The sequence below is a fragment of the Muntiacus reevesi genome, chromosome 6, assembly GCF_963930625.1.
Source record: "Muntiacus reevesi chromosome 6, mMunRee1.1, whole genome shotgun sequence".
NCBI lineage: Eukaryota > Metazoa > Chordata > Mammalia > Artiodactyla > Cervidae > Muntiacus > Muntiacus reevesi.
The window spans coordinates 27471209-27498528 of record NC_089254.1 but is presented as its reverse complement, the minus strand read 5'-3'; the positions used below and the strand labels follow the sequence as shown (position 1 = coordinate 27498528).

Below are 27320 nucleotides of genomic sequence, written 5' to 3'. Positions count from 1 at the left end.
GTGGGGACATTTTAAGATCAATTTATAATATGAAAGGTGTATTTTTAAAGGTCATCCAAAACTCTATATGTTAGATACATTAGTTACTTATCAGTTGGCTGTAACACAGAATCACTCATTGTTTTATATTTTAACTTTGTCAGCAAAGAAGCACAAACAAATTTTTGCTGGGATGAAACTGTTCTGTATGTTGTTTCTAGTGGTAGTTTGGCAGGTCTATACATAACTCAAAAACCGTTCAGTTGGTACTTTAAATGATATAAATTTTATCAGTAAGCTTGACTTATTGATGTAAATTTTGTCAATAAATTTAAGATTGATATTGTAAATTAAATTTGATGGAATATTATTTGTTAGATAAAGGACAATCATAGCACAATGGGGAAACAGATTCCTTTCTTGAGAATATATATAAAAATATTAAATTACTTTATGTGATTTTTAAAAAGTATGCCAGTGGCACATTATATAAATCTTTTGACTTAGAGGTCAATTTAATCAATCAATTAACTAAAGTCATTTATCCCCAGATTAGTAATTAGTACTAATATTATTGCTTAGTATTAGTAATTAGTATTAGTTTCTACTATAGTTTGAAGTACACATTAATAATATGTTTTATATTCCATTCTCTACAGTAAAATCTCTTTTATGCTTTAGCTAAAGATGATTCTAAATACTTCAGTGTCTCTTATAATATTCATTTTACTTTTCGACTGAAGCAAAGAAAATTCTGAGTTATGATTTAAAATTTTCACCTAGCTCTATCTTGTAGGAATGAAATTTAATATTTTATAGTATTTAAATTACTGAAACCATTTCAGTTAGTTGCCCAATTTACTTCCATGGGCTGGACTTTGACTAGGTACTTCTTTATACATGTATATCAATGATCAGTGCTTCACCTCATAATCTTCAAGGTGTACTTTCCAAGGACAAGGATATTTTCTTACAAAACCACCAAGAGTTGGGGAATTCAGGGCATTTTATATTGATAGTCTAACATGAACTGTAGTATGTATTGTGCTTTGAAATTCTCACTCCATAGTCTCCATATTTCCCCAAATGGTCCAGCTATTGTTTCTGCTTTGTCAATACTCAGCTTTATTAGGATTTATCATTCTCCGGGGGGCTTTCCTGGTAGCTCAGAAGATAAAGAATATGCCTGCAAAGCAGGAGACCCAGGTTTGAGTCAGGAAGGTCCCCTGGAGAAGGAAATGGCAATTCACTCCAGTATTCTTGCCTGGAGAATTCCATAATTCTTGGGGTAAATCTTCAACCAACACCTTAATCTTGCTCTTACTGTTTGTAGGGTTCTCCCTCCAATTCCTCACCTCCCTGCCTCCCAAAATGTATCAACTTTTATTCTTTCCAAGTTCACAGCTCTTATTTAATATGCCCCTCGCAATCTTTGTTATCATCACCAGGCACTTTTCTAAAGTTTACGATGTGTTCATTATCTTGCTCATGATTTTAAGCTTACCCAAATCCATAAAATCACCCATATCACTCTCACTACCTCCACCTTAGACAAAATTGTTGGGAATCCCTAAGGTCCAGGACTGCAGCAGGGAATTCTCATGAATTATTTGGGCCAATGGATCTGAAACCATGAGTGAGTTATTAGGCCCAAGGACCAAAAGAAGTAAGATAAAGGACAAATTCAGGAGGAGCCAGAGGATGAGACAGAAAGCAGGCTCCTGAACCAAGGATTCTAAACATAAAGTTGAAAATACACAGAAGTAGTGTTTATGCATCCCCTAAGCAACAGCTTATATCAGCATCTGAAGCTGTTTTTGTGGGGCACTGTTCCTTCCAAATTTCTTTCTCACCTACCTAACCCCTAGGCCTTGCTGATTCATCTCTTGTTGACTTTCCATCACAGTTTCTCACATTCATTATTCTAATTCTTTCTCTTCAAATCTGCAAATGCTTCTACCAAGTCCTCATACTTAAGATATGATCCAACCTTACCTTTATATTACCTAGAATACCTAAATTACTTTAACTCAAATTTTTCTTTGTTCTCTTAAACAAAGACTGACTTACAGTCTTAGACAAAGACTGAAACATACACTGACTTAACAATTTCTGTCAATAACTAAAGACAGTGCAAGTAAATCACTTTAGGGCAAGGGATACACAGCCTGAATTTGCTTTATGTTGATGCACTTTATGATGGTTTCTAGGAATACATTGTGTCTGAAAAGGTGAACCATATGTATAGTAAAACTTAAGTAGTTGAAATCTTCAGTTAATGAAGGCTCTCCACTTTAATTCTCTGCTGAAGCACAGGAAATTTTAAAATTAAGTATTAATATTTAGAAGGGACTTCAAGGTTCTCTCTTGCCATCAGGATACACTTAACCTTATATCCTGTCTAATTCAGGAGAAGTCAAAAGCCCTGCAACACTAATGACCCTAGATCACCCACATCAGCCCCACATCACTATTTTGTGTTATGTACTCACACAGTTTCTAAGCTCAGCTAAACCACCTGCATGGTATCTTACTTCTCCTTGTAAAGTTTATAGAGTAATGGCAAAAACTAACGTATCACACAGTGTGCTATGAAAAGAAGAGGCTGGGTGCAATGGTGGCAAATGACAGGAGGATGTCACCTAAAAGGAAGATCAATAAAAACTTCCTTGAGGAGTTTGCTAGATCCTTTTATTACATGATTACATCTCTATTCTGTCTGGCTCCCAAATATGTGTTATCTCTTAGAGATCACACAGTATTGTTAAGTTGCTACAGAAAGTCAGTCCATTCAGCTGGATCAATTAATGATGGCAAAACAGCAGCATTCCATTCAGAAAAATTAAATCATCCTGCAACGCCCCAGGTCTAATCTCTGAACCCATCTGTTTTTCACTCAGTTTCCCCATGGACCTCATGTCTCACCCCTTTTACATTCAACATTTGTGCTTCTGCTAAAGACTCCCAAGCTGCCTTTTTAAATATATGTGCTTGTACTTGGTCGCTCAGTCGTTTGTCCGACTCTTTCTGACCCCATGGACTGTAGCCGGCCAGGCTTCTGTCTGAAGGGGGTTGCCGTGCCCTCTGCCAGGGAATCTTCCCAACCCAGGGATCGAATCCAGGTCTCCCGCATTGCAAGTGTATTCTTTACTATCTGAGCCACCAGGGAAGCCCTTTTAAATGTATAATCAAGTACGATTATTTTTGAATGGTAAATAGGAGCTGCTTCTTTAGCATGACCCGGGCTCTTGAGTGCCTCCCCACCCTGTCAGATCCATTTTTCAGATCCACTGAGTACACAGAGATAGGTCAGTTTATCTACCCCTTCTTCCCTGGGAGGTTCTGCTCTGTTCCCAAACAAACAACAACCCAAGTCCAAACTCTGTTCCTAGGTTTCTTTTTCACATGCAGGTGCACCTGTGGTCATTGTTTCCTTGCCTCCTAAACAACCTTGAAACACCCAGTTTCACATCATACTTCACCTTTGCACACCAACAGTTAAAAAGGGAGATGAATGAAAGGCCTTTTTACCAAATATGCCATTTTTAATATATAAATTAAGTTATATAAGTTGTTGATAATGCCCTCTCAGATTCTAGAATTCCTTGCTAGTCTCCCAGTGTTCATGTAGCATCTCTTGTATCTTTTAGGTAGAGGGGGTCACTATATATCTCGGCAACATCCAATAGCTTTCTTTGTATGACCAGCTAATTTAGACTGTTTTCAGGCCACTTATTGTACAGCATCCCCCAAACCTTAGAAAGATGAATTTATTCTATTAAGTGTAAAGTTCTTGGGGACCCAAATTCCTTGTAGGTAAATCATATATAGGAGGGCTGCTATGCTGGAGAGATACTACCAAAGTTTAGGTAATCCCATATTTCTTGGGATTTTTCTGGGTGTTCTGTGCTTGTCAATAAGGGCCTCTACATGGGGTCGCAAAGAGTTGGACACGACTGAGTGACTGAACTGAACTGAACTGAACTGAACAAATATCTTAAATTGGATGGAACAGTCAGTAGGTCCTCTACCACTGTGGCAGCTCCCCAGGGCTCAAAGGCCCAATTCTGGAGTACTCTGAAGCTTGAATTCTTTAATGTAGAGCTAAAAGCATCTACAGACTCACCCATCTTATTGTGCTTCACTTTATTGCGCTCTGTAGTTACTGTGTTTTTGCAAACTGCATGTTTGTGAAACCCTGCATCAAGCAAATCTGTCAGTACCACTTTGTCAACATTTGTTCACTTTATGTCTCTCTGCAGCATTTGGCAATTCTTACAATATTTATTTTTTTCATTATTATTATATTTGTTATGATAATCTGTGACCAGTGATCTTTGATGTTGCTATTGTAATTGTTTTGGTGTGCCGTGAACCATGCCCATATAAGACAATAAAATCAGTAAATATTAAGTGTGTTCTGACTGCTCCACCGACATGCCATTCTCCTACCTCTCTCCCTCATCTCAGGCCTCTCTATTCCTTTAGACACTACAGAAATAAAATTAGGCCAGTTAATAACTATGCAGTGGCCTCTAAGCAGTCAAGTGAAGGAAGAATATCATGCCTCTCAATTTAAATCAAAAGCTAAAAATGACTAAGCTGAGTAAGAAAGGCAGGTTGAAAGCCAACACAGGCTGAAAGCAAGGTCTTTTGTACCAGTTAGCTAGGTTGTGAATGGAAGGAGAAAGTTCTTAAAGGGAATCAAATGTGCTACTCCAGTGAAGACATAAATGATAGGAAAGTGAAGCAGTCTTACTGCTGATATGAAGAGAGTTTTAATGGTCTGGATAAAAGATTAAACCAGCCTAAACCTACATTCCCTTAAGCCTAAACCCAATCCAGAGCAAGGCCCTAATTCTCTTCAGTTCTTTGGAGGCAGAGAGAAGTGAGGAGGCCACAGAAAAAAAGGTCTGAAGCTAGCAGAGGTTGGTTCATGAAGTTTAAGGAAAGACAATCTCCATAAAATAAAAGTACAGGGTGAAGCAGCAAGTACTCATATAGAAGCTGCAGCCAATTATCCAGAAGATATAACTAAGACATTTAATAATTGATAAAAAGAGGCTGCACCAAACAACAAATTTTCATTGTAAACGTAACAGCCTTATATTGAGAGATGATGTCATCTAGGACTTTCATAGCTAGAGAGGAGCAGTCAATGCCTGGCTCTAAAGCTTCAAAGGACAGGCTGACTCTCCTATTATGGGCTAATGCAACTGGTAACTTCAAGTTGAATCCAGTACTCATTTACTGTTTGAAAAATCCTAGGACCCTTAAGAATTATGATATATCTCCTCTGCTTATTCCACTTTGTAAATGGAAGAACAAAGCCTAGAATAAGAGCATATTTGCTTATGACATGGTTTACTGAATATTTTTAGCTCACTTTTGTGACTGACTGCTCAAAAAAAAAATTCTGTTCAAATATTATTGCTTATTGATAATGTACTTAGTCACCTAAGCGCTTTGATGGAGATATTCAAGATTAATTCATTTTCATGCCTCCTAACACAAGATCCGGAGAAGGCCATGGCAGCCCATTCCAGTACTCTTGCCTGGAAAATTCCATGGATGGAGGAGCCCGGTAGGCTGTAGTCCATGGCGTCGCGAAGAGTCGGACACGACTGAGCAACTTAACTTTCACTTTTCACTTTCATGCATTGGAGAAGGAAATGGCAACCCACTCCATTGTTCTTGCCTGGAGAATCCCAGGGATGGCGGAGACTGGTGGGCTGCCGTCTGTGGGGTTGCACAGAGTCCGACACGACTAAAGCGACTTAGCAGCAGCAACACAAGATCATTCTGCAGCCATGGAGTAAAGGAGTAAATTAAACTTGCAAGTTTTCTTTAAGGAATACATTTCTTACATGTATTTCAATAAGGCTATTGCTGACATAGATAACAATTCTTCCAAAGGAGCTGGGCAAAGTCAATAGAAAACTTCTGAAAAGGATTGACCGTTCTAGATACCATCAAACACATTTGTGATTTATGGGAATAGGTCAAAATATCAATAACAGGAGTTTGGAAGCAGTTAATTCTAACACTCATGAATCACTTTGAGGAAATGAAGACTTCAGTGGAGGAATAACTGCAGATATGGTGGAAATAACAAGAGAACTAGAATTAAAAGTGGAACCTGAGGGTGTAACTGAATTGCTATAATCTCATGATAAAAAACTTTAACAGATGAAGAGTTGCTTTTTATGGATGACCAAAGAAAGTGGTTTCTTGAGATGAAATCTACTCCTGGTGAAGATGTGAAAATTTTTGAAATGACAACAAAGGATATAGAATATTACATAAACTTAGTTGATAAAGTAGCGGCAGGGTTTGACAGGATTGATTCCAGTTTTGAAAGAAATACTGCTATATCTACTATCAAAGAGCATTGCATGCTACAGAGAAATCCTTCTTGAAATGAAGAGTCAGTTGATGGAGCAAACTTCACTGCTGTCTTATTTTAAGAAACTGCTAAAACCACTCCAACCTTTAGCGACCACCACCCTGATTAGTCAGCAGACATCAGCATCCAGGCAAGACCCCATGCAGCAAAAAGATGATGATTCACTGAAGGCTCAGATAATACTTAGCATTTTTTAGCAATAAAGTATTTTAAATTAATGTATGTACATTATTTTTTGACAATGCTTTTGCATACTTAATGGTCTATAGAATAGTGTAAGTGTAACTTTTATATGCACTGGGAAAGCCATAAATTTGTGACTTGCTTTTGCAGTATTTGCTTTTGAAGTGGTCTGAAATCAAACTCGAAATATCTCCAAGGTATACCTGTATGTAATTTAGTTGAAGGGCCAAGAAAATCCAAGTTCTGTACATGGTCTTTTCTGTTTAAAAAATTAAACCCAAAGGAATTTATAGGTGCCCAATGTAAGAGAAAAAAAAAAACCCATGTCATCTGGGTAGTATTTGAGAAATCTGCCCTGTGAGAAAGCAGGGTGTAATATCCAATTATATATCTAACTGACCAAACATTTCTGCACCACCAAATAATTCAGTCATAAACAGCACTTTTCCTTTTTTTTTTTTTTAACTTCAAAATCAAACACATTTCTAAAAGGGAAAATTTGTCCCAAAATCCCTGACATGTGATTTCTAAAAATGCCTATAAGTTGGTTTCTACCCCAACAAGTGTACCACCAGATAATCTATCCTGCAGCCTTGCTCTTCAAGAACAATGATCTCAGGCATCAATGCTCTGCTGACCTCCAAGTAGCCAAGGGTCAGCAACATGTGCTCCCTAACAGGGGGCCCTGGGCTTTATTTTGCACCTGTGCTATGCTGTCTAAGTGGGGCCCAGGTACATACTCAGGATGCCTAACCCCTTCTAACACCCCATCTTGGTTCCATCAGATGACACCAAGCATCTGGTGGCTGGTTGGGTCTTCAAGTCTTAAAGAGGCATCAAACAAGCCACATCGTGTGAACTAAATACTGGTACCAATAATATTTAGTCCTTGTGTTTCCATTAGCAACCTCAGGGGTTGGGCACTGTAATTATACACATTAAGCTTCACCTTAGGGCTCTGGTTCTAGATAGTGGTGAATGAAACACTCATTGAAAGCGACATTTTAAACCAAAGTTCAGGATTCCTGAAACTGACTCCCTTCTTGAGTGTATTTTTCAGTGTTATCATCTTCCAGATAAATTCTCTTGGAACTTGAGTCTCATGTATCATTTCTAGAGGGCTTTCTTTTGCAAATTATGGTTCACTTGTCCTCAGTTCACCATATAAATCAAAACCAAATGCACGAAAGACAATAATAGTGATACCTTGGGAGGTACGCCTTATATTAAGAAAGAGACCAGCTATGTCTCTTTTCTGCCAATAATTCAGTTCTGCTACAATGAGTTCTTTGTTTTCAACTAGAACAACCAATTCTACAGCAATTTCTGCACACCCCAAAACTCTCCTGTATTCTTTGTTCTACTGCAATCAGTGAATACCTTATACCATTAGGTGTAGCCAGCCTGACCTCCAAGTATGACTTGAGTAGGTGATTAGAAAAGACATTCTCTAGTCTGGCACTTTTTAAGGACCTCCTTAAGATCCTGTAGAATTTTGAATTTTTAATATTTTTCTTTGTTCAAACTCATAATATTCTGAAGTTCCTTCAGAGCATGTTGGTCATCCCTCATTGTGTAAGGATGAAGCTCTTTTCCCTACCTAGTACCTGCAACAGTTACTAGGAAGTTATACTGAATATATGGGCCCCCATTGAAATCAGGAAAAATGCTTCTGCCTTGGAGAATGTTTGTGGTTCAATTCTAAGGATAGAACCCTGTTAACACATATATATTTTGAACAACAGTACCTTGACTGCGGGTATATTTTACTATCAGTATGTTAACTCTTTCAATCCTAATAGGAGGCTGAGTCCAAAACATCAAAACATTCCTGACCAAAAGCTACTGCACACCTCACATATCTAATACGTATTTGGCACATTTCTTCAGGGCTGACATACTTCTAGTCTTCTGTTCTTCTGTCTTCATTGCCAGCCTTTCCCATTTTCAGGCCTTCCAAATTCAGTCTCTCCCGTGGACTATAGCTTGAAACAGCCTTTGGTCACTGTTCTGGTTCCTCATTCTATACCACATGGAGGCTGTGATTATTGGGGCAGTTCTCTAGAATAATCAAAATGTACCACTGCTGTTCTGGAATGGCAACCAACTCTGACAAATGTAACAGTATATGTAGATTAAAATGAAGCATCTACGAACACACCCAGGAAAGAGAGTAACAACTGTCTCCAAAACAACATTAGTGATGATATTTGGCTCATTGATAAGGTCAGCATGAAAGACCACTTGTTAAGACTTTGTGTGCTATTTTAAAAAATGAACTGCTACTACTTTGAGTAACAGTATTCAAAATAAAAGTGTCTTTTAGAATCATCTTAAGAGTATATATCCAATAAGACCATTATATTTTAACACTGCAATTTTAATTTAATGATCTTATTCTTATTTCCTGAGCTAATTTCAGTCGGGAATCTTTTAAAATGTCAGAGAAGATCATTTTAATATGTTTTTGTTTAATGTTAGTAGTTTCCTAACAAGAATTTGGGCTTCCTGGTGGCTCAATGGTAAAGAATATGCAGGAAACCCGGGTTCAATCTCTGGATCGGGACGATCTGGAGGAGGGCATGGCAACCCACTCTAGTACTCTTTTCTGGAGAATCCCATGGACAGAGGAGTCTGCAGGCTGCAGTCCATAGGTTCCCAAAGAGCTGAACATGAGCAGCAGCAGCAGCACCAGGATGGATCTTCGTCCTTATGGTGAAGGTAGAACAGTATTTAATTAAATTATAAAATCCCAGTGGAAACCATTTTGACTTTTATTACATTTTCCTTTGATATGTAAATTATGCTAACTTACTTTCTGTCAAAACAGAAAGTCACATTAAAACTGACTTTTAAATTGAAAACGAGCACTTTTAGTCCATAAAGGCAAATATGGCAGTATTTTTTGTACACATTAATTCACTTATAGATATTAAATATATGCCAAGTGAATAATTCAACCAAATTGGCTAATTCATGTCAGTAAAATGTTCTTTTCTATAATATGTTTTAAATTAATAAGGGGAAATAAAAAAGTAAAACTAAATTAAAAATATACATACACTAACCTCTATGAAACTAATTGCAAGAAAATGCAGTGTAATCTATACATATTTTTAAAAATTTTACCAAAACTACCTTGACATAAAGTAGTTCTCTTTATTCAGTGATGTATGGTGTATTCATTGTCTGTCATCCTCACCCCAGTAATATTTAATATACTAGACAGACCTGTCCCTAACTTATTTTAGGGCCAGGAACCAGAGTACAAATGATGGCAGGCATAACAGGATTAACTATTTAACAGTAAACCCAGGCTAAGAAACTGTTAATTAAAATAAGTTCCATTTTCCTATACTGATAAACATGACCTAGAAGGCTAGGTCTCAATTTAGAATTTTGAACTCTTTAGATTTCTGGTTGGGAACCTGGCAGTGTGTTATTCCTCCAGCCCTCAATCTGCCCCTCTTTTCTCTCACTTCTAGCTTAATTCTGCATTACAAATAGTCTGTCACTTACCTGCATGGATACTCCAGCCTGCATGTCCAAGCTCTATTTATTTCCCCTCTCCTAGGGATTGGCATATGGGTGGCACTGTCTAAAGAAAGTAGTTTGGGGCTGTTTGGGCAGAGAATTCTAAAGATGATCTAGAAGGGAACTGAAGACTTTGGACAGGAATGCCCCATGCATTCCTTGGGTGTGGAGAGGGCCAGAGCAGGGCCCCAAAGGCCCATGATATAGTTTCTTCTTACTCCTGGAAGATAGTCTGTAGTGATGATTTAGACTGCAGAGTCAAACGCACGCAGGTCTGAATTCTGGCTCTATTACTTATTAAGTGAGAGATTTTGAACAAGTTATTCAACAACTCTTTAGTTTGCTTACCTATAAAATGGCAATTATCAGAGTATATACCTCAGAGGGTTGTGGGCATTAAAGAATATATTTTCATACCATATATACAGGAGTGTGTCTTGCATACAGAATATACTTTGTAAATGTTAACTATAAGTTATAGATGCTTTAAGAAAATCTAGATGAATAATTTATTAGAATAATTGGTCTCTTTATTACATTTTTTTAGATATTTGGTTAAAATGACTATAAATTTCAGTTTCTATCATCTAAGCAGTTATCAATTTAAAAGTATACATTGAGGATAAGGGATGAGTGTTACTTTTCATATTTAATTAAAAACAATGAAAATAATCACAGAAATCTGAAAAACAAAACAGACTTGTAAAAAGTAGATTAAAAAGTACCAAGTTTCTGTTTTGATCTTTTCTAAAGTTTTGCCTATGAAGTCAAGAGACTGCTTTTCAGAGTGGACTGGGAATGCATAAACAAACATCTTTTATAATGTTAAACCTTTCATAGTAGAACTCACTTTTAAAAGAAAAGTGTATTTCTTAAAAATCAAATTCTAGTAAGAATTAGAGCTAAATACAGCTTATTTGCTTACCTACCCAATTTAAAACTGATCACTATTATCCTCACCTCATTCATTGAGTCATTTACTTAAAATAATTTATTAGGGCCTGTTGCGTGCCAGGCATTGAAAACACAGAATCAACAGGAACAATTTCTCCTCTCAAGGACGTCACAGGTTGATGAGGAAACAGGGTATGAACACGGAGCCACAATGTTAGGCATGGGATGTTCCAGAAGAGCTTTGCATACCATACAGAGGAGCCTGAAGACAATGGAAGCTATGGAAGGTTCTGAGTAGGGAGATAAAATGTGGACAAAGGTTTGAAATAATGGAGACTGGTTAGGACATGCACAGAATTTGCCAAAAGATTTGCCTCCTGGAATGAAGGCTATTTCAGGCTATCTCTACCCTAGTGGCACTGTATTAAAAGGAGGGGATAGATTTGATAAGCCATTATGAACAAAGAATTGATGCTAAAAACCAAAACCCTCCATTTTCCTTTAATCATCTTAAAATCACCCACTTATTTATCATCTCATCCCCCCCTCACGACCTTTGAACTCTTTTCTTCCTAGCCATAAGTGAAAGGTTGATCCCCTTTAATAGCAAAAGAGAAAAAATTCCTATTACTGTCAACAGCTTAGAAATCCTAGCATATCTTTTTGCCTCCCATTTTCAAGAAGGAGCTAAACTATAAGAAAGATTGTATTAAGTTTACCATAGAAAGAAAAACATTTAAGAAATCTAATGTTCCCTTATTAGAATGGCCTACTCTGTCTTGTATATAATAGTCTGTCCAGTCATTCTCAGAACACTTTCTTCACTCTGCTTTTTCTTCATTTTAACACACACACACATATACACACATATACATGCATGTATGATATGTATTCTATGTTATAAATTGTGATCATGTTAGTATATCATGCACATGTATTTGTCCTCTTCAATTAGAATGTAAGCACCATCGTGTTCTTAGTGCTTAGTAGAGCTCTTGATGTCTCAGCATTAAACTTCTGCCTGAAGAGTCACAGTATCTTGCTTTTTGGATGACTCCCATGGAAAAGACTGGTGAGCAAGAGGGCAGTTCTTGCCGTCAGTGGGGTGGTGACCAGAAAGTAAACCATGAGCATCCTCTGCATGTATGGAGTAGGCTTTAGAAGAAGCATGACCTTTGGACATTCAAGGATATCTGGAAATTTGCCATGAAGGAGGTGGGAACTCTAGACATCTGCATTGATACCAGATTTAAAAAAGCTGACTGAACCAAAAAAATAAGGAGTGTCCCATACCATATCCATATGTGGTTGTCCAGAAAACAAGGGTGAAGATTCACTCAACAAACTCTACATGTTGATTACCTATATACCTGTCACCGGTTTCAGAAATCTGTAGGCAGTCAACATAGATGTGAACTAACTGCTGATTGTCAAATAGTTATAAAACTGAAAACACTCAAATACACACACACACAAAAAGCAGCAAAAACTTCTGCCTGAAGAAAGGATAGCAGTAGATGCCTTGAGCCTGGCATACACCAGAAACGCCATGCTCTAAATGACCAATATTGTTAGACTATTGGCTCTGACTAATCACTGCAAGTAATTAACAACTGAAGGGACACCTACTTTGTAAAAATGCAGGGAGGAAAAAATAATATGATATTTTAAACAATATAGAGTATCAAGCTCTATAACAGAGAGGCTCCAATTGTCTAGGAATGTGATGAGCCCTATGTTGATCAATTATGTGATGCCTTGTATCATGATTTTGTTTCTTTGAACTCTTTGACCGAATGTTCCCTTTTCCTTTCTGTCTCATAACAAGTCATACACATCTTTAACACATTGGTAATCCTTTGGGAGGCGGAGTTTCATTCCAGATTACTCTCATAAGGCCACTTGTTTTTTCCGTTTCTTACTCCCATACGAAAACAGTGAGAAGCATTTAGGGTTGAGTTGGGAGTATTCGAGGGCTTCCACTGGAAGCATATTTTGACCACACCCCGATTCGCCAGTCTTGAGCCTCCTCTCTTCAGTTATTTTGTGAGGGCAACGGCATTATAGGGCATCCAGAGGGCTCCAGGGAAGGAGTCCCAGTCTCTCTTTCTAGGCTTCTGTGCCCTCACCTGTGGCCGTTGCTTCCTTGCCTCCTGGACAACCCTAAAACACCCAGATTTCCACCACAATTCGCTTTGCACACCAACAATTGAGAAGGGTTGAATCAAAGACCTTTTTCCAAATATGCCATGGGCCTCCTGACAAAGGCCCTCTATCTGATAGTCACACTGAATGTATAACTTTAAGCAACATCTAGAAACTTCTTAAAAATGAATTATGAGGCAGCATAACTGAGTTCAAATCCCATCTTTTCTTCTTACTAGCTAGGTGATTTTGAATGAGTTACTTATCTCTTCTATGTTTCAGCAGTTTTCTCATTTCTTTAACAGGAATAACAAATCTACCTCTCTCACAGTGTTATTATGAAGATTAAATTAATATCATTTAAATCATTTATATCAGTGCATGGTACAGAGAAAGAGTACCCAGTTGCTTGTGAAATTACATAAGCATTGCACTTTCTTTCCACTACATATAGAAGCCATACTTAACATGACATCTTTTGGATACAAATGGAAAAGTTACATTTTTAAAGGTTAACAATTAGATCACCTACTTATGAAGCTCACTAATTGTTCAATTTAATAAAATGCAATATGCATAAGCATAAAATATTATTTTTTCTATAGCTTCTTTTATAATCAATAAATAGCTTACAGAATATATTTCATATAGAACTGGAGGAGATACTTAGGGCCTCACAGTCCTCATGCTGGCAAAACTCTAAATGTATAGACTTGGGCTGCATCAGAGACTAGAGTTTTAAGGACAAAGGAGGGCTGAGCATAAACAATACAGGATTGGTTATGACTGTTTTCAGGTCATTCAATGAACATATTAAAAAGACTATTTCCTTGTGTCAGTTTGGTAAGGTAAGATTCAATAACATAAAAAAAATTTTTTTTTATGTAAGTTCCTCACTGAGACCTATCAAACCTGTGAAAAGATGTCATGTAAATAATGGAGAATGCTATACAACAGGCACTTTCAAGAAGGATGCTTTGAGCATCTTTGCTTAATAAGCACAAACAAGAGAAAGATTGTATCACAAGGCAAATAGTTTATTACTTTTTTAAAGAAAGCTGGATTGTCTCTGCATACCTGGCCCCATTTATTAAAGTTTAAAGAACTTTAGATAAAAACTGTACCCTCTGACATCCATCTAGTGGTCAACAGAATGGCCCTGGGGAAGGGCATGGTGAACAAAGTAAGAAATTTAACATAAACTATACCTGGATAAATGAAATTTTAACAGGTGGGACATAAAAGGCTCTAAACTGTTAAACACAAACCAGATTATCTCAAATACTTTGTTTGCTTCAAGGAAGGATCATTCAAAATGGAGCACAGGAAAACTGAAAAGGCAATATAATATTGCTATATCATATATACTGTATACTTTTACATCTCATAAAAAATATCAAGTTGGAGTGGAAACTGATTATCTTATTAATTGTCTATATTAAATCCTATTTAACAATGTCCCTTTCTCTCCTAAACTATATCTTCTTACTTCCCGTTTTGTTGTTATTAACTAATCATGTTTTCAGTCCAATCAAGATTTAATTAGCTTAGTACATATATATATATTCATGAATAAATAATATATATTTAAGACTTAAACATACTTTTAAAACTACATTTAAAAAAATTATGCTAAGAACTTTTTCTACCTGGTCAGTCCTCTTATTCTTTATAGAGTGTTATATATGGTTCTACCATTTGAAGATATCCTATATTAAAAAAAATATTTACAGTATTAATTCAACTTTTATCAACTCTGAATGGACAAAGAAAAAAAAAAAAGACCACAAAGTCAACTTTTTAGGCAGTTGAAGTGGTGAACTGACTGTTGAATGTGGGAGAAACAGAGAAATCAACCCAACTCAGGCATCGACAGTGAAGGTGTTAGAGAAATCAAGGGCACTGCCAAAGTGTTATCCTGAACTACTGGGAGACTGACATCACTTACTGAGATGAAGAAGAGTGGGAAAGGAGCAAACTTGAAGGAGAATATGGGAAGTTTAGTTTTGAATATCTTAAGGTTATCTTTAGACCTACAGTGAAGTGAAGTGAAAGTTGCTCAGTCGTGTCCAACTCTTTGTGACCCCATGGACTACATAGTCCTTGGGATTCTCCAGACCAGAATACTGGAGTGGGTAGCCATTCCCTTCTCCAGGGGATCTTCCCAATCCAGGAATCAAACCCGGGTCTCCCGCATTGCAGGCAGATTCTTTACCAGCTGAGCACAGGGGAAGCCCCAGACCTACAGTGGAGGTGTTGAATAGGCAGTTTGCTAGACCCTCTGGAGATTCGATAAGAGGGCAGGACTAGAGCTGTCAGCATAGAAATGATATTTAAGACCCAAGACTGGATCGCTCCACCTAAGACCCAGTATATATCTAGAAAATAACATTTGAGGGCTGAATCCTGGGCCACTCCTGTATTTGGAGGCTGGAACATGAGAAAGAACCAACATCAGGAATGGATAAGGGGCTTAAACCAAGAGAATGTGGGTCCAGGAAGTCAAGAAAAGTGCCTCAAAGGTGGGAGTGATCAACAGTATCAACTCGCTGACCAATGACAGGTCAAGAAAAATGAAAACAATGAACTGATCATCAGATCTGACAATAGGAAGGTCACTGTAATCATAACAGTGGCATAACGTCAGAGATAATAAAGAAAGCCTAAATGCAGTGGTTTAAAAGAGAAGGTGAGGAGAATTGGAGATAGCAAGTATGGACAACTTTTTCAAGAATTTTTGCTATGAAGGAGACTGAGAATAAAAGATGAGAGTTATTACAGCATGTATGGATATGCATATGCTATAAATGATCTAGAGGAGAAAAATGACAATTCAAGAGACAGGGGGAACAATCTTTAAAACTGAAACTCAAACAAGGTATACCTGCTGTGATTCAATTAGAATAAAGTAATTACATTTTTTTTCCATATACATGGATACTTTAACAAATATTTTTAGTGGAGCTATATAATAGAACCACTGCAAAATAAATGCTTAAAACTGTCTTTGTCTTTGCTTGCCTCCCTTACTTCTACATTCTTTAAAGATAGTGGATGTTCTTCTGGCCCTAAACTTCAGCCAAAAAAAATTCATGTTATGGAGATTAACTGTGTGTTTCTCCTCTATTAGTATTTTGATTTACTGAAACATTTTAGGACAAAATTATATGAGATATTTGCTTCAAAAGAGTCTTGTTGGGAAAAGAAAATGAGTGGGAGGAAGACATGAAAGAAGTTTGGCTTGAGTTGATAGTTGATGAAGCTGGGTTATGGACCTATGGTGATTCCTTACACCTTTCTTTCTTCTTGTGCTTTGAAAATTTCCATAATATAAAGTTAAAAATTAGAAGAAACAGAGTGTCAATACCATGCTTAATCCAAAGAAATCCATTAAATGGTGAAATTTCTGATAATTTGATAATAGGTGAACAGTTTGAGGGCTCATAAATTTTATGGCATTATCCCAATCATAACAGCTACTTATATGATTTGAAAACACACAGCACAAACATCATTGCCTTTTCACATACGTGTGTTTGTACATGCTCAGTCACTTCAGTTGTGTCCGACTCTTTGCAACCCTATGCACTGTAGCCCACCAGGTTCCTCTGCCCATGGGATTCTCCAGGCAAGAATGCTGGAGTGGGTTGCCATGCCCTCCTCCAGAAGGTCCTCCTGACCCAGGGATAGAATTCATGTCTGCCTATATCTCCTGCATTGCAGGTGGATTCTTTACCCACTGAGCCACTTGGGAAGCCCTTTTCATATACAGCATAAGCTTTTTTTTTTATCAAAAAGTATCTCAGTTACTTTAAGACAGAAGCACTTTGCATGCTTATTGTGTAAATAATCTGGAAAACTGGATTTTTAAAAATTAAGCATCAGTTCTTTTAAATATCCTTTCACTTTAGGTAAGCATAAAGAATTCTGAAAAGACTTATTCTATAAAATATGTTCTGAGGTAAAAATAGTACTACATTTACAAAACAATGGTAATCCAGTTGATTTTTATGTAGAAGAATAGTTGACTATGCACAGAAGATGAAATTTCATTGTAATAGCTACCACTTTTTAAAAAGAAATGGTAATTTCTGAAATTTTTCACTCGTATTGTTATATAAAAATTTAGGTTAAAGTGATTTTTAGCCTTTCAAAACTAACAAAGGTAGAAACAGCAGTATTCCTACATTAGCTCTGCAAATATTAACCATTAGGTATTCTTTAGTGTTTTCCAGTTACTCATTAACCATTTTATGGTGTTATTGTTTCTCTGATTGTCGGTAATTTCCACCAATGAAAGTTGAAAAACAAACTCAAATAATTTTTTTTCTAGATCAGAATAATGTTCAGATTTTACTAATAACATCCCCCTTGCTCACCATATATTCATTATATTTGGGACTTGTAAATTCTACTTCGAAATTAAACCCAGAGTTGTGCAGTTTATGGTTTTTGTTGTTGTTTAGCTTTATTGCCCTCAACATTTCCTTGGTGTAAACTACCAAGCAGGGGAACAAGATTTCCTTTGTAACTGATACCTAAATTTCTATTCTGCTTTAAGCATCTAATTTGTACTGTGAAGACATATAATTTGAGACTTGTAGCTATATCACAAAAGTACAACAGTTTACGCTGATCTCTAATTTTCTGACTTGTCCTGGCTATAATTTAAATTTTTTGCATGTTTTTAACTGTAGTGCAAACCAGTATACATCAGAAACCTTTGTATATTGACAGAGACCGGGAAAAGGATGCCTTGTTCTGATTTCAGATAAGCATTCCCTTTTCACAACTGCAGGTGCAAGGGAGCCCATTCATAATATTTGCTTCAAATCAGCTACAGTCACTGGATGGAAATACAGCTATTAGAGGAGAACCTGACTAATCTTAACAAACACAATAAATATTAAAAAAAAAAACTATTATTAGTAGAATCTGGGGGCATGTATGACTTTTTCTTTTATCTACCTACTGGGGACAAAATATACTTTGCTGACACGAGTTTTGATCGTTTTACTAATGTATATGTGTGTGTGTATTTACAAAATCCAGAAAATTTGCAACAAACAAGTGTTTCACTTGAGACAATTAATGATGTTACATTTCCCTTTGCCTTAAGTATCACTTATTTAAAATTAACTTACAAGCCAAAAAAACAGCCACAAGTTAAAAATTAATTCTAATTGCTCTCATTTCACATAACTGGGTAAATCTTTTGAAACAAATGTCAGACAGCTATATATGCAACCAATTGATAGCATTTTTCCATTATAGACTCTTATTTATATGGTTACGACTTGATGGTTTTAATTTCTATTTAATCATATAGAAATTTGACTATTCAAAGCATAGAGGAACAGTTTAGTCTACAAAACAATTACAAGTCTCCTTTAACAGGAGAGGTGAGAGAAAGGCTCTAATAGAATTCAAAGGTTCAATGACCAAACACAGATAAAGTAACATTTTCTAAAAAGTATGGCAATAATCACTGCATTGGTAAAAATAAATATTTTCCTTATATTTAATGCCAGTAAGAACTCATCCTAAATTCATGATTGTTACTATTACTTACTTTGTCTTACTGTTTGTTAACAATCCAGTACTACCACCTTAAATTTGCATATAATTCAGAAGTGCCAAAACACCTTTTCATACACTATTTGACTTGAGCTTTTCTTTGTGATTTATAAAATGAAGATGATAAAGAATTATCCTCTCCAAATCAGGTCATTCTGACAGAAGTGGCTTGCCTGGAATGAAAGCTGGCAGTCTTGCTCTAGGCTTCTGTCTCAGGGTCTCAGTCTCAGTCATTGATCTCACTGAGGGATGACTTAGCTGGCAGCTGTTTTTTGAGCTGAGAAAACAGTGACTTAAAGAAGGAATATTCTTCATATGTGTTCAGTTAATTCAGGATAAGCACTAAGGTAGCATAAACGTGTGCTGCTATCCTTTTCCTTCAGGGACTCAAAAACAGGACCATCACTCTCATTATACCAGTTGATTCTCAGGCTTGAATCAAATGCAAGCTAGTGGGTAGTGGACCCAAAATGCTAGAAACATGGAGAGCATCTTCAAGGATGCCTTCAAGGAGGGCACCTTCAAAGATGAAGTGGAACACCTAAGCTGGCTTCTGTAAATATCCACCACCTTTCCAAACTTTCATTCTGTTACTGCCTCCTTGAGCAACACATAGTGTCTCCTGATACAAGCAGTTACTGCCATCACTCCAGGGAGGAAATACTTCCTTGACACCTGGCCTCCCTTGGGCTGCCTGCGATGGAGAACTGCCACACACACCCGCCCTTCTTAAGTTCTCCGCAGTTGGAGGCTGTCACCCGGCCACTTACCTAGCCTCTTCTTGACAGCCCAAGACCTTGGAGAAAAGGAAGAAAACAAAAGAAAACAAAACAACTTACCACTTTGGCCCAGTCCAAGAACAACTGAAAACATCCAGGCCGCCCGGAGGAATGGGGCAGGACCTGGCCTGCAGTTTTGCAGGCAGACTAATGTGGCAGTAAAGAAAACCAGGGCCGAGCGGCACATAATGCAAAGCAGCCCGCACCGCACCGCGCCCGCCGCCTGGCTGCTAACCGGATGCGCGCTCGCGCTCCGCGGCGCGAAGTGCCAAGTGTTGCTAGGACGTTTCCAGCAGGCCCAGCAGGCGGACCCCGCGGCTCGGAGCAAACGTTGCAGGTACGCCGGCCTGGTCACAGCTCGGCATCTCAGGGCCCAGGCGGCCCTCCCAGCTCGGCAATCTTGCGGGTCCCGAGAGCTCCGCGAGAAGCACCTCCTCTGACGGCCAATGGCCCGAGGCGGCGACGCGAGCAAAGGCTCCGCAGCCCGCTCTGGGACAAAGAAAAGAGCTTTTGTCTCTCCCCAGCCGATGGGGCTTCTGCTGCATAAATCAGCTTAGCGAAGAGCCAAACACAATCAAACCCAAACAAAGCCCGAAGCTGGGGGAAAAACCAGCCTAATGTACATTCAGTGGGTGATGCTGCATCTGTGGGAGGGGACGTTGGCGAGGCCGAAGGGGAAAAAAGTCGATGGCGCATCAATCAGCTCGAGCTTCTTCCACAGGTGGGTAGGGAGGCCAACTTCAGTTAGTTGCAGCTTTGCAGCCTCATCAGCTGAGCAGCGGGCAAAGTCGAAACGACAGCGTCCTGGTTAGCGAGGGAGGAAGCTTGAGGTGCCAGCAACCAGAGGAGGCGGCCCCTGAGCGCTCTAGAAGCCACCGCCGGCGTCGGCGGACACAGTGCGAGGCATCGCAGCTCCCTGCTTGACCCGAAGTGAAGCGCACGACCGACCGAGAGCTCAGCAGGGGAGGTTCCGCGGGGGCGCAGGAGCCTGGTTTCACGGGGCGGGAGCTTCGTGCCCTGGTTCTCTTGGCCCCAGTGTGCGGCTCAGGCGTGCCGCCGTCCAGAGCCCGGACAGCTGTCGCGCTCTGGGGTGCGCTCCGGCGAGGCGAAGCTGGCGAGGGGAGGGGGAGGAATGATCATGCCCCGGCCCCCGTCTGGGGTGAGGGGGGTTGGGGCTCCCAAAGTGTGGATAGCAAGGAGCGTTAGGGCGGCGAGTTGCTAGGAAACCGCCCCACGCTACAGAGCTCCTTGCCCCGGCCGCCCGCAGGCGCGGCGGCAGCGGCTCCGGCGGCAGCAACAGCTCGGAGCAGCGTGGGCGGGACATTGGTGAGGCATGAAGTCACCACGGCCCACACTCGCTCTTTGTTTTGCTCACTCCAGCTCTTTTTCTCCCCCTTGGCTCTGATAGTTGCCATTCCCATCGTTCACAAGAGCTCCTGATGCGTAGCCGCGCAGCAGGAATCGCACAGCCGGTTCTCTTTCCCCCTCCTCCCGGAATCCTTGCACCCCAGTGCCCGCCTAGCAAGCGCGGAGACACGCTCAGCAAGAGTGGCGCTGCGCGACAGTCCCAGCCTCTGACCCCGACGCTGCGCGCCCCTTTGTTGGGAGATACTTACTGCTCGGCCGCTACCACAGACTAAGTGGAGTCTAGAGGCCTCTCCCTGCCCCCAACACCCTCTGTTCCGATGGTGCGCGCTGCCCGTTTTGCTTGCAGAATTAGTAGCTCACCCTTTGCCCCACCGCAAGATTGCCGAGCGTCTTCCCAACTCTTGGAGAGTCGGGCCGGTCCGCAGGGGCTGCACCCGGAGTTGTGGCTGAAATTTCTCACGGCTCCTTCTCTGCTTGGAGCCTCAGCCCTGAGCTGGACAGCCCTATCCTTCCCAGAGTCTTGTGGTGGCCCTGGGCTTTTGCTAGTCACAATGGATCTTTTGACCTTAAGCGTCACCTTCCGAATAAACGGAACAAAGACGTTACAAAGGGCGGCGAAGCAGAAGAGTGAGGCTAAGGAGAGGAGGTGGGAGGGCCTTTCTGCGCGTTTACAGCTCAGAAATTTAGGTACAAGCCGGGAGGCGGTGTTATGCCCGGCAACTGTCGGGAAAGCCGCTCGCCTCTTTGGGTCGCTTTACTACGACGTTAGGCCGAGGGAGGGAACCCAGTCCCCCTGAATGAAAACAAGGCGCTGTTTCCAATCTGAGACAGGCTGATGGTTCTCTTTTTCCTCTAGGGGCAGGAGAGGTTCCCCGTGGTAAAGTCTGACCTCTCTTTTTTCCACTAGCAGCCCGATCTTTTTTTTTATAGAGCACCACTTCTTACAGGCTTCAGAGCATTCCAGCCAGGTCAAGGTGAAATATGCGGGAGTTTCCCGCCTTCTTATTTGTTTAATAGTTTCCATCTCCATATTTGGAGTAAAAAAACAAGTAGGAGGGTTTCTCGCTCTCTCTCTCTCTCTTTTTTTCTTTCTCTTTTCTAATTGTTAACTGAGTGAATGGAAAGTACCTGGTTAATAAACCACGACGTTAAAAACTCCCCCTTTTCAGGTGTGGACTGCACACTGGGGCCCACAGTATTAGCTAAGCAAGCCAGGAACCTAGTTGGAAAATTACAAGTGTTCTGGATCTACAAAGCAAGTCCTTTTGAGAGACTGAATGAATGACCCAAACTTGAAAAAAAAATGATACTTGTGAATATAATTCAACTATTGGAAATGTACTCTAAGTAGATAAAATTAAAGTCAGCCCAGCTTCATTTTTTCTTTCCTCACTTCCACGTTTGAACAGCTATAGTTTTGCTTTTGGTGGTCCTAAAGGACAGATCCTGAGAAACAGCTGGAATGGGGGTGAGGATTTGAAATTGGAACACAAAAGGAACATACTCAAGCTCTGATTAGTGACTCTTCGGTGAAGCAGCATGTGTATTTTCCAGAGATTAGTTTTTTGGAATTCTAAGAAATGCAGCCACCTTTGAGACAGTCCAGTACTACAATAAAGCAAAAAGGTCAGTCCATAAACTCTGTAAGGATGTGTTAATATAAGTACACTCTGCATTGTTGAGTGACTATCACATCAGAGTTTCATAACATTTTAAAGTCTAACTCTTAATGTGGAAATGTAAATGGAAGTTACATATTAAATAAGATATAAATTTATGCAAATAATGAGAATGTGAAATTGAGAAGGTATGTACAAATTTTTAAACTCTATATTGTTAGATGTCACTATGCTCTATATACTAAGTCAACACAACTTAGTAGCAAGAGGAATAAAACAAACATATAAATCTGTAAGATTGTAAATTTGAAGCCCTTTGGAAAGAGTTTCATATTGTGTTATATGGAGCTCATGCAAATATATGTCAGGATGCCAGTTTTATGGAGACATGGAAGAATAAGCACAACTCCATATATCATCACTCCCCAATTGCGAAGAGGTCATAATCCTGGTTATCAAAATAAGTGAATATTCCAGCTGCAAGACTGTGATCCTTGCAAGCTATTTACTAACAAATTATCTGTACATTTGGGGCTATAAAGACAAAAGTGAATTCTCCCAAATCTTGCAAATCAGCTGTAAGGTTTTCTAAGACCAAATATAGCTAGTTGCTTGGGGCAAAGTTTGCTTGTTTACAACAAAAAAACTGTCACCACAACTCACCTTTTTCCTGTAAGAAAAAATGTACAGTATTTATTGTGAATAAATGTAGTATTGTTCTCTTCATATATTACCTGAAGAATTCTAACAAAGAAAAAAAGTTTCAGAAGATAGTGACCTGAGTAATTTTTGTTTCTATCATGTTCTGCTGTCTTTGAAATTTCTGACAGCTGATATTTCATTATTTGTGTTAATGAAAGCAAATGAAATTCATGTATAGTCTAAAAATAACATTTTAGCTATTCATTTTGGGCTTCCTATAATCAGAATCCTTTAGTTGTAATAAGTCATAAGATTGGATGAATTAAGTTTCTAACCTACTCCTTTAACCTTGATATCTCAGTTTATGGTGAGAAATGAGTAAGCTGCGGAGAGTTAATAGGAGTGAGAGAGACATCTGAGAGACTGCTCCTTTTAGTGTGTGTTCAGCCTTTAACTGGATAGTGCTGCTTCTGCTAAGTCGCTTCAGTCATGTCTGACTCTGCAACCTTATGGACTGTAGCCCACCAGGCTCCTCTGTCCTAAGGATTCTCCAGGCAGGAATACTGGAGTGGGTTGCCATGCCCTCCTCCAGGGTATCTTTCTAACCCAGGGATCTAACTCGTGTCTCCTGTGGCTCCTGCATTACAGGTGGGTTCTTTACCGCTGAGCCACTGGGGAAGCCCATTGACCCCATGGTTACAACCAAAACCATATTCACATTTTAATATTGTATCTTCCTGAAGTCCAGATCAAAGATATTCGAAGTTTTATTCAGAGGTTTTAAGTTCATGTTCACAAGTTGTCTGTGAACTTGTTTCATCTACAACTTTTCGGAGATGATGAATGATTGAGCCAGTGGGATATATTATTGTGACTATGATTTCTAGATTCTTCCAATGATAAAGAATAGAAGCCATCAGGAAGTACTTTTCACTGAAATGTTTCAGAAAGTAGTGTTCCTCATGCTGTGAACTGAAAATTGCCTATAACATAATCACCTGTAGAGTGATTCTTTACTGTACTCTTTCAGGAGATACTGAATTCATAGATGTGGTGTGATGCCCAGCAATATGCATTGTTACTGACTTCTCAAATAGTGCTTTATATACTGTGGTTTAAGAGCCCCTAACATGATAGATTAATGCAGAGACTCCTCAAAGGACTCATGTGTGCTTATTGATAAACTCTAGTGTCAGATGCAAAGACAAAGAAAAATGAACTGCTAGAGCCAGTGTCTCTTTCCAAGGTAATTTACGGATGAAAATATCCTGGATATTATGGATATTAATTGTATGAGACATTAATATTTTTGGAAATAAGACTTCCATTATTGAGTTTAAGGAGATCCTGGGTTAAGCTTAAATCCTCTGCTGGAAAAATTTTCAGGAACTTAAATAGGCTTCCATGGTGGCTCAGATGGTAAATAATCTGCCAGCAATTCAGGAGACCCAGGTTCAATTCCTGGGTCAGGAAGAAACACTGGGGAAGGGAATGGCTACCCACTCCAGTATCCTTGCCTGGAGAATTCCATGGCCAAAGAGCCTGGTAGGCTACAGTCCCTAGGGTGGCAGAGTCAGACATAACTGAGCAACTATCACTAAATAGGCCAACATACAAATAGATTCTCCAAAGGAAGAATCCTTTATTCAGGGAACATCTCACAGACTAATTTTACATAAAGAACACTGCTGAACTAAAACGATTGTAGAAATGTGGAAACAAAAAAACAACTTGGTGAAGAGACTGATTTCACTTCTTCAAGAGAATTACTGAGCCGGCATGAGTCAGAGCTCTGATTCTTCACCACCACCTCATATCAGTGATGACTTTTGGTTTCAAGTAAGAGATTTGGACTATCCATAAGTTAAAAAAAAGGAAATTATTGCAAGGAAATTGAGAGCTCACAGAATCAGCAGAAGGGTGAGAGCCTAAGATTAAATAAGGCCAGAAACCAGGGAAGGTATAAGTAGTAGCAGTTAAGTATCCAAAAAATAAGAATGCTTTATTTTCATCTTTTCATCTTTGGACCACTTGCTCGAGGTTCAGAATCCTGGTTGAGAATATCTAATTTTTGAGGTCTTTATTCACATGCCAGTCCTCTGGCTTTCTGAGAGTGGAGAGAAGGAAGGAAAAACTCTTGCCTTCAGCTTCCCTAGTGGAAAATAAAATATTTCAACAAGCTGATAACAAAATTATCTTAGGTTGATGAAGGAAACCCTGTAAAGTGACAAATACTCATTACTCACATAGCCTGAATTCCATGGACTAGTCCTTTACACTACAGTTGGATTTTGTTCATGGTACGGTTATAATTTAGCTACCTTACCTATTAACCAATGCTTTGGTTGGCAGTATTATTTATTTTCATGGGTACTTTAGAATGAAATATTTTATCTGTGCATAGTCAAATTCTAGCTTCCTATTATCTTTCTCTATGTAGCGTGTAGCAAATTAAATCATAGCTAACCTTTAATTCATTTCCCGGATGATTATAGAGATGTGATGTGTGATTATAGAGATGTGCTGTTTTAATTAATTTATTAGCTTTGTGAAAATTTTTATTCACAAAGTTTGTAGCAGACCCCATTGTTAATGACTTTCATGTGCCACCACAGGCATATCACTTCATTCCACCCAACCAGAAGTGCTGGGAAATGGACACTTCTGAACACTGTCTCAAGGGCTGACCTGATGGGAAGTGAGATGTAAATACCCCAGCTCCCTTGTTTCTTGAAAGGAGTCACATTGGGCCTTGTGTTCCATGTTAGTGCTTCTCAAACAATTTTGGGGCCAATTTTTCACTTTCAGTCTATCATGGATTGGAAAAAAGTAAAATGAATTACAAAATGATGGTAGAAAAATGTCAAGTTGTTATCAAAGTTTCTAAATTGTTACTTTTACTTTTTATATATAATTTTTCCTGGATGTGTCCAGACACTGGTACTGTCACACACTGTATTTTGAGTAATACTGAGCACTCTTCCCCTAGCTTGCCTGTAGGACTAAGCTGCAGCTGCCCACAGAAATATGTGTATTCAAACATCCTTCATTCACTGCCTTTCCCTCCTTCCTTTCTCCACTGTTCCCTGATATTTCCTTATCTCAGGGTCCTCTTCTGGAGGAACCCAAACTAAAACAAGTAATAATCAGTCTGGAAACTACTCTGTGGTATTCTCCATGTGTGAATTTGAATTTTATTCTTGTCTAGCTAACAGGCAGCCTGCAGAATAAAAATCACAAGGGCTTTGGAATCTGTAAAAAACAATTTTTAATCTGCTACTTAGTAGCTGTAGAATCATGGGCAAATTATTTAATTTCCCTGAGACTGAATTTATTCATTTATGCACTGATGAAATTAAAATAGCTATCAAAATTGCAAATTAAAACCAGGTATCATTACAATTCTATTAAAATGTTCTAAATCTAAGACACTGGCAACACCAAATGCTTATAAGGATGTAGAGCAATGGAAATCCTCATTCACTACTGGTGGGAATGCAAAATGGCAGAGCCATTTTGGAAGAGTTTGGTCGTTTCTTACAAAACTAAATCACACCCTGCTCACATTATCCGTCACTTGAACTCTTTGCTGTTTATCAAAAGGAGTTGGAAACTTTATTTCCACACAAAAACCTGCACGTGGGACATGTATAGCAGCTTTATTTAATTGTTAAAAGTCAGAAGCAACCAGAATATCCTTCAGATGAATGGATAAATACATGATGTATATCCAGATGAAGTAGTATTCAGCACTAAAAAGAACTGAGTTATCAAGCCATGAAAAGACATGAGGAAACCTTAAATGTATGTTCCTGAGTAAAAGAAGGCAATGTGAAAAGGCTACATACTCTATGATTCCAGCCATACAATATGCTTTGGACAAAGCAGAAGTATGGAGACAGGAAAAAGATGGTTGCCAGGTTAAAAGGGGAGGGAAGGGTAAATTGATGGAACATGGGAGAGTTTTAGAGCAGTGAAACTTCTTTGTATAATGCTACAGTGGTGGATGTATGTCATTGTACATTCCATGTAAAATACAGCAAGAGTGAACTCTAATGTAAACCTTGGACTTTGGTGATACTGGTACGTCAGTGTAGGTTTATCCATTGTAGTGCTGTGAAATGGAATGTCCATAGTGGGGGAAGCAAAGTATGGGAGGGTATGGAGCAAAAGGGAACCCTCTGTACTTTGTCG

The 27320-nt window shown here is 39.0% G+C and overlaps 2 protein-coding genes across 2 annotated transcripts in view; both read right to left on the bottom strand.

Annotated features, from left to right (window-relative positions):
- Positions 1-19824, bottom strand: part of ITGB8 (integrin subunit beta 8) — a 92075-nt gene extending 72251 nt beyond the window's left edge. The window contains exon 1 of the mRNA XM_065938594.1: positions 19558-19824. Within this exon, the coding sequence (XP_065794666.1) occupies positions 19558-19684 (127 nt within the window). The 5' untranslated portion in view covers positions 19685-19824. The remainder of the gene's footprint in view (positions 1-19557) is intronic.
- Positions 19776-23820, bottom strand: LOC136170293 (uncharacterized). Its single transcript, XM_065938461.1, has 5 exons — positions 23788-23820; positions 23148-23154; positions 21226-21585; positions 20446-20608; positions 19776-19986 (listed from the first exon to the last, which is right to left on the bottom strand). Exons 1-5 carry the CDS (start codon positions 23818-23820, stop codon positions 19776-19778), a joined length of 774 nt encoding a protein of 257 aa, XP_065794533.1.
- Between the last annotated feature and the right edge of the window lie 3500 nt (positions 23821-27320).

Coding starts and splice junctions, on each gene's coding strand:
- LOC136170293 (XM_065938461.1), bottom strand. CDS start 23,820: ATGGGGTCAATGGGCTTCCCCAGTGGCTCAGCG. Junction 20,609..21,225: donor ATCTTGCGGTGGGGCAAAGG/GTGAGCTACTAA, acceptor TCCCCTCGCCAG/CTTCGCCTCGCCGGAGCGCA. Junction 19,987..20,445: donor CCTCCCCTGCTGAGCTCTCG/GTCGGTCGTGCG, acceptor TCTTTGTCCCAG/AGCGGGCTGCGGAGCCTTTG.